The 7,949-nt window shown below is 46.4% G+C and overlaps 1 protein-coding gene across 1 annotated transcript; it reads right to left on the bottom strand.

Annotated features, from left to right (window-relative positions):
* Positions 1 to 5,665: 5,665 nt before the first annotated feature.
* LOC115206867 (P2Y purinoceptor 12-like) lies at positions 5,666 to 7,727 on the bottom strand (the record flags this gene model as incomplete). Its single annotated transcript, XM_029774044.1, has 3 exons — positions 7,602 to 7,727; positions 6,978 to 7,237; positions 5,666 to 6,445 (listed from the first exon to the last, which is right to left on the bottom strand). Coding segments are annotated over exons 2-3 (1,032 nt in total), but the record flags the coding sequence as incomplete, so codon positions are not given.
* Positions 7,728 to 7,949: the final 222 nt, after the last annotated feature.

The raw sequence follows: 7,949 nt of genomic DNA, 5'->3' as shown, positions 1-7,949 counted from the left end.
GACTGTGTCCATGGATCCAGAAGATGTGCTGCACCATGAGCTGGGCCGTCTCCTTGGCTTAAGGTAGCTTGGTGAGAGGAATGAAATGGGCGGCTTTGGAAAACCGGTCCACCACGGTAAGGATAACCATGTTGCCATCAGACGGGTGGAGACCTGTGATGAAGTTCAGGGATATATGTTACCAGGGACGGTGAGGGATGGGAAGTGATTGAAGGAGGCCAGCCAGAGCTTCCCAAGGAGTCTTTTCTGGGCACACACGGTGCAGGCGGCGATGAACGCGTAGACGCCAGGATCCAAGGTAGGCCACCAAAAATGTTGTCATACAAACACCAGGGTCTGACGGGAGCCAGGATGTCAGGCTGGTCGAGAGGAATGAGCCCATTCCAGAACCGAGGAACGGGCAAAGTCCGGGACAAACATCCGGTTAGCCGGGCCCCCCCCCCCTGTGCCTCAAGGACCGGGTTCTCTATACCCCAGATGAGTGCAGCCGCAAGACAAGAGGTAGGGAGGATGGTCTCGGGGTCTGATGGTGTAGTAGTGGCGCTGTAGAGGTATGACAGCGCATCCGGTTTCACATTCTTGGACCCCGGCCGGTAGGAGATGGTGAGGTTGAATCAGGTGAACAGCAGAGCACATTGAGCTTGTCTGGAGTTGAGGCACTTGGCGTTGCAGAGATATTCCAGGTCCTCGTGAACTGTCCATACTCTAACCAGTGCCTCCACTTCTCCAATGCCATCTTCACCGCCAGTAGTTCCTGGTTACCCACGTCGTAATTCCTTTCTGTGGGGTTGAGACGATGGGAGAGGAAAACGCAAGGATGCAGCTTTTGGTCTTGGGCCGAACTCTGGGACAGGACAGACCCCACTCAACGTCTGAGGCATCAACCTCCACCACAAACTGCCGGGTCGGATCCGGATGGATTAGGATGGGAGGGTGGTGAATTGGTGATTGAGGTCCAAGAACGCCTGGTCTACAGCTGGAGACCATGTAAATGGGACTTTGGTAGAGGTGAGCACTGACGGGGGGAAGCCCAGGTGTTGTAGCCTCAGATGAACCGGCGGTAGAAATTGGCAAACCCCAGGAAGCTTTGCAGCTGTATTCTGGAGGTGGCCAATCCACCACCACCTTTTCAGGATCCATCTGTATGTTGCCTGCAGCGATGATGTACCCAAGGAAGGAGATGGTGGAGTGATGGAATTCACATTTTTACGCTTTAAGGAACAGCTGGTTCTTCAGAAGACACTGGAGGACATGTCTGACATGGAGGACATGTTCTTGAGCTGAGTGGAAAACACAAGTATGCCATCAAGGTAGACGAATACGAACCGATTCAACATGTCCCGGAGAAAGTTGTTTACCAGGGCGATATATTCGTAGTGCCAGCTAGCTGCGTTAAAGGCTCATCCCGTATACGAACCAGATGGTAGCCATTCTGGAGGTCCAACTTGGAGAAGATGGTAGCCCCCTGGAGAGGCTCGAAAGCCGAGGCGATGAGTGGAAGCGGGTAACGGTTTTTAACCGTGATGTCATTCAGGCCCCAGTAGTCGATACACGGATGGGGGAGGCAGAAGGACGGATACCCACTGCAGCCAGGGAGTCCTCAATATATGTCTCCATCGGCTTAGTCTTCGGCCCTGACAGGGAATAAAGTCGCCCCTGAGGTGGTGTAGTGCCCAGGAGAAGGTTAATGGCGCAGTCATAGGGCTGATGCGGAGGAAGCGAGATGACACAAGACTTGCTGAAAACCTCCCGGAGTTCCTGGTACTCCGCGGGAACGGTGGAGAGGTCTGGAGCTTTGCCCAAGCCCGCAGGAAGACGTCCCGGGGAAGGCAGTGCCGACTTCAGACAATGCTCATGGCAAAACGGGCTCCAACCCAGGATAGAACCCGTAGCCCAGTCGACCAGAGGATTGTGCCTCTGGAGCCAGGAAAACCCCAAAACCACGGGTGCATGAGGGGATTCGATGGGCAGGAACTGCATAGACTTGCTGTATTACCCGACTCTCCCAGGTTAATGGGACACATAGAGTGGGTGACTCTGCCAATAGAGCGCCCATCCAACACTCTGACGTCCATGGGAATGGAGAGGGGTTGTGTGGGGATTCCCAGCTCCGAGACCAGGGTAGTGTCCATAAACCTCTCATTGGCCCCAGAGAGCACCTGGAGAGATTTGGGCAACAGGGTAGCATGGAGAGGGGAGCGAGAAATGGAAGATGGGGAAACTCCCCGTGCGGCTCACCAGAGTACTTGTACCTATTTGAAGACTTATCTCTTCAGTAGGTCCTATGATTGAGTGTAGTCTGGCCCAGGAGTGTGAAGGTGAACGGAAAGGCACTGGAGCAACGAACCGCTCTTGCTGTCTCTGCCTGGCCGGTTCCCCTCTCTCCGCTCGTATTCTCTGCCTCTAACCCTATTACAGGGGCTGAGTCACTGGCTTACTGGTGCTCTTCCATGCCGTCCCTAGGAGGGGTGCGTCACTTGAGTGGGTTGAGTCACTGACGTGGTCTTCCTGTCTGGATTGGCGCCCCCCCTTGGGTTGTGCCGTGGCGGAGATCTTTGGGGGCTATACTCGGCCTTGTCTCAGGATAGTAAGTTGGTGGCTGAAGAAATCCCTCTAGTGGTGTGGGAGCTGTGCTTTGGCAAAGTGAGTGGGGTTATATCCTGCCTGTTTGGCCCTGTCCGAGGGTATCATCGGATGGGGCCACAGTGTCTCCCGACCCCTCTTGTCGGGGGGCTAGGGTCAGTCTGTTATATCGGAGTATTTCTCTGTCTTATCTTATCTGTTATATCCGGTATGCTCTCTCTAATTCTCTCTTTCTCTCTCTCTCTCAGAGGACATGAGCCCTAGGACCATGCCTCAGGACTACCTGGCATGATGACTCCTTGCTGTCCCCAGTCCACCTGGCCGTGCTGCTGCTCCAGTTTCAACTGTTCTGCCTGCGGCTATGGAACCCTGACCTGCTCACCGGACATTCCACCTGTCCCAGACCTGCTGTTTTCAAGTCTCTAGAGACAGCAGGAGCGGTAGAGATACTCTCAATGATCGGCTGTGAAAAGCCAACTGACATTTACTCCTGAGGTGCTGACCAGTTGCACCCTCTACAACTACTGTGATTATTATTATTTGACCATGCTGGTCATTTATGAACATTTGAACATCTTGGCCATGTTCTGTTATAATCTCCACCCGGCACAGGCAGAAAATGACTGGCCACCCCTCATAGCCTGGTTCCTCTCTAGGTTTCTTCCTAGGTTTTGGCCTTTCTAGGGAGTTTTTCCTAGCTACCGTGCTTTTACACCTGCATTGCTTGCTGTTTGGGGTTTTAGGCTGGGTTTCTGTACAGCACTTTGAGATATCAGCTGATTTAATTTGATTTGATTTGATTTGATGAACCTGGTTCTTTAAAACTCCTTCGGGATTGCCTGGTCCCCTGCGGGACAGTTGAGCTAACGTAGGCTAATGCGATAAGCATGAGATTGTAAGTAACAAGAACGTTTCCCAGGACATAGACATATCTGATATTAGCAGAAAGCTTAAATTCTTATTAAAATCTCTTAAGGATCCGTCCCTTTTTTCAATTTTCGCCTAACATGACATACCCAAATCTAACTGCCTGTAACTCAGGCCCTGAAGCAAGGATATATTGGATATGCCAACATATTTTCCAAAATAATGGCCTGCCCAGCATGATCGGATACTAATTGCTTAATTAACTCAGGAACCACACCTGTGTGGATGCACCGGCTTTTAATATCATTTGTATCCCTCATGTACTAAGTGTTTCCATCATGTGGGCAGTTACCTGTAGATTAGTATAAAAGAGTAATTATGCAAAAAACGTTAAAAAAAATAATCTTATCAGGCCCAAACTATATATATATGGGCCGCTGGCCATGCCACATTTTTTAAATATTTTTTTTACATATATATATTTTGTGTGTGTGTGTGTCAATTTCTACCAGCACACCCAACAAAAACATTGCCCACCCAACAAAAAAATTGTCCACCCCATCTGACATTTGCCAAAATTGCCAGATGGCCAATCCGCCCCTGCAGCAACAGGCTACACCCTCTCACCTCCCCATAGATCATCTGTTAATAGGTTGTATAATGTCTGTCTGACATACAGAACGACTAGCTTTCAATTAATCGTCTAAATCAGGAGATTTATCCCTTAGTGTCATATTGGTGTGTTGAAGAATGGTTTATATACATGGATCATTTCATAGAAGAGACAAAAACATTCAGATTTCACAATTTTATGCTGTATAGAACGTTTTGCTAATTCGATCCTGTGCGTTACAGGCGTAAACACTGTGACATGGTTACACATAATTACAGGGGCCAATACCTATATCTCTTATTTCAGTTCCTAAGCCAAAACAATGATGAAGTCAAAGCAGAATGCCAGTGTAGGGAACTAAGCTGTTATGAGAAAAGACAGGGAGACCTGAGGTGCATTCCTTGGCATGAGGTTATGGTGATGTTTAGAGGGTGTTCTAACATTCTACTAACTGTTACAGACTGGTGTAACAGACTGGTGTAACAGACTTATGTAACAGACTGGTGTAACAGACTGGTGTATCAGACTGGTGTAACAGACTGGTGTAACAGACTGGCGTAACAGACTGGTGTATCAGACTGGTGTATCAGACTGGTGTAACAGACTGGTGTAACAGACTGGCGTAACAGACTGGCGTAACAGACTGGCGTAACAGACTGGCGTAACAGACTTATGTAACAGACTTATGTAACAGACTGGTGTAACAGACTGGTGTAACAGACTGGTGTAACAGACTGGCGTAACAGACTGGTGTATCAGACTGGTGTAACAGACTGGTGTAACAGACTGGTGTATCAGACTGGTGTAACAGACTGGCGTAACAGACTGGTGTAACAGACTGGTGTAACAGACTTATGTAACAGACTGGTGTAACAGACTGGTGTAACAGACTGGTGTAACAGACTGGTGTATCAGACTGGTGTAACAGACTGGCGTAACAGACTGGTGTAACAGACTGGTGTAACAGACTGGTGTATCAGACTGGCGTAACAGACTGGCGTAACAGACTGGTGTAACAGACTGGTGTAACAGACTGGTGTAACAGACTGGCGTAACAGACTGGTGTAACAGACTGGCGTAACAGACTGGTGTAACAGACTGGCGTAACAGACTGGCGTAACAGACTGGTGTTACAGACTGGCGTAACAGACTGGTGTTACAGACTGGTGTAACAGACTGGTGTATCAGACTGGTGTAACAGACTGGTGTAACAGACTGGTGTTACAGACTGGTGTTACAGACTGGTGTAACAGACTGGTGTAACAGACTGGTGTAACAAACATAGAGCTATTGCTGTACTGGAACAGCTGCTCTGCATATTATCATAATCATCACTAGCTAAAATATTTTTTCTCATTGGAAGTTTACATTGATTGTTTCCATTGCCCAGACATTTTAATCAACACACAGTTCAGTTTAGTCAACCTTCCAGGAGAGGGCAGTATAATCCTCTGTGAAACATTCCCCAGATCTTCACGATACATAGATAGAACATAGAGTTTTAGTTACCTAAATACAGATAGATTTGTCTCCCAGGGATGTCTCCTGTGCTGTGGTCTGATCCTCCACTGTGTTGGGGCTGGACCCTCTTCCAGTGAGCCAGCTGCAGGTCCCAGGTGGGAGACGGAGGGTCTTGAACAGGGTGGTTCTGAAGGACTTACAGAGGAAGAAGTAGATGAGAGGGTCCAGGACGGAGTTGAGGGAGGACAGCCAGAGTGTACTCTCCTTTAACTGGAAGAAGAACAGCTTGAAGTTGCAGTCAAACAGGTGTACCCTTGTCTGACTCAGGGTGTACGGCACGCGGGAGAAGTGGAACGGCACGAAGCACACAAAGAACACGGCCATCACCAGGAAGACGTTTGAACTCACACTCTTCCTCCTGGGCTGGCGCTGCCCTTCAACATTACCCCCAGCAGTACCAGCGTTGTGCATGGCTCCGGTAGAACGGCAAGCCCTGGTGCGGGCGTATGAACTGTACAGCTCTTTGGTGATGAGGGTGTAACACACTATCACTGTCACCAGGTTCCCCCAGAAGATTATCTGGCACACATAGTTGACCACCTCATGCCAGTGCAGCCCAGCCCTCGTCTTAAGATCACTGCACTTGAAGTAGGCCGAGGTGGGGCTGCGGCTGGTCAGGATTATGTTGGGCAGGGAGAGGGTCAGCAGGGAAGCCCAGATAGCCACAGAGAGCAGCTTCCTGTGGGCCAGACGGGCCTTGTTGGTCACCTTGAAGGGCTGGAGGGTCTTCCTGCAGCGGTCGATGCTGATGAGGCCAAAGAAGAGGATGCTGATGTACATGGTGAGATAGAATAGCACAGAGGAGACGCGGCAGACAAAGACACGTAGACCCACGGACGCCATGTTGGAGTCAGACAGCACCTGAAGGAAATACACATCTTTATTATCAATATTGTCATTATTATTTTCATTATGATCATTATTATCAATATTATCATTATTATCATTATTATTATAATTATTATCAATATTATCGTTATTATCATTAGTATAAATATTATCAATATTATCAATATTATCATTATTATTATAATTATTATCAATAATATCGTTATTATCATTATTATCATTAGTATAAATATTGTCATTATCAATATAATTATTATTATCATTATTATCATTATTTTCATTATAATCATTATTATTATTATCGTTATTATCATTGTTATCAATATTATCATTATTATCATTAGTATAAATATTATCATCATTATCAATATAATTATTATTATCATTATTATCATTATTATCATTAGTATAAATATTATCTTCATTATCAATATAATAATTATTATCATTATTATCATTATCATTATTATAATTATCATTATTATCATTATCATTATTATAATTATCATTATTATCATTATCATTATTATCATTATAACTGCACCTTGAAGGGGAAGGTGAGGGTCATGAGGACGTCGGCCACCACAATGTTCTTGAGGTAGATGATGAAGTGGGAGCGGCTGGGGATGCTGAAGAACACCCACACTGCCAGGCCGTTGAGCGACAGGCCCAACAGGAAGAGGAGGGAGTAGAGAACAGGAAACACCACCGTCTTCAGCACGTTGTCACGGGAACAGTTGCTCTTGGTGAAGTTGTTATTGACAGTGGTCAGGGCCAATTCTGTTGTGTTGTCCATGTCGAGGGCTGTGTTGTGTAGAGCAAAACAAAATAGGTGAAAGTTGCACAGTACTTTATTCTTCCTAATTTCATTTTACTACAGTCAGCTTACAGTCAGGATGGCTGGCTTAGAGACAATAGAACTGCCCTCCCATACAAAAAAGCTGTTTTAATTTAATAAAAAATGTAATACACTTACAAAATGCATCTGTAGATGAACTTTAACCATGTACAGTCATGAAGCCATTACAATTAACAAAGTTTCAATATTGAACTTTCAAAATGACATAAAGTTTAACATCTTATTCCCTGTTTTACATGTTCACCATTTTGTTCATGTCCTGTTGACAGATGCTGAGTAATTCTGTCTCATGTGTCTGAGTGAACCCACCTGATGCTTCCCTCCCAGGGGAGGATTGAGACACCGGCTTCTTCTCTCTCAGCAGATTGGAATCGTTAGATAGTCTGCTTGCATTAGATAGTCTGCTTGAGATGCATGTATGGGTTCTCCAAGACAGTGAAATGAATGAAAATCCACCTCTCTCTACTTATATATCTGTCAATCTGGTCTGACTAGTACACGTGGGACTTTCTTCCTCTCTTCTGCTTTTTGTTTCCTGTCGTAGATGTGACAGCACAACAGCAACATCCTCCCATGAATGTTCTCCTGTTGCATAATTTGACCATCAATATCTAGGTATGTTTAGTCATGGTCAATGCTGTTTAGTCGCCATATTTG

The sequence above is a fragment of the Salmo trutta genome, chromosome 13 (genome assembly GCF_901001165.1).
Source record: "Salmo trutta chromosome 13, fSalTru1.1, whole genome shotgun sequence".
Taxonomy (NCBI): domain Eukaryota; kingdom Metazoa; phylum Chordata; class Actinopteri; order Salmoniformes; family Salmonidae; genus Salmo; species Salmo trutta.
This window is presented reverse-complemented; position numbering and strand designations above follow the sequence as displayed.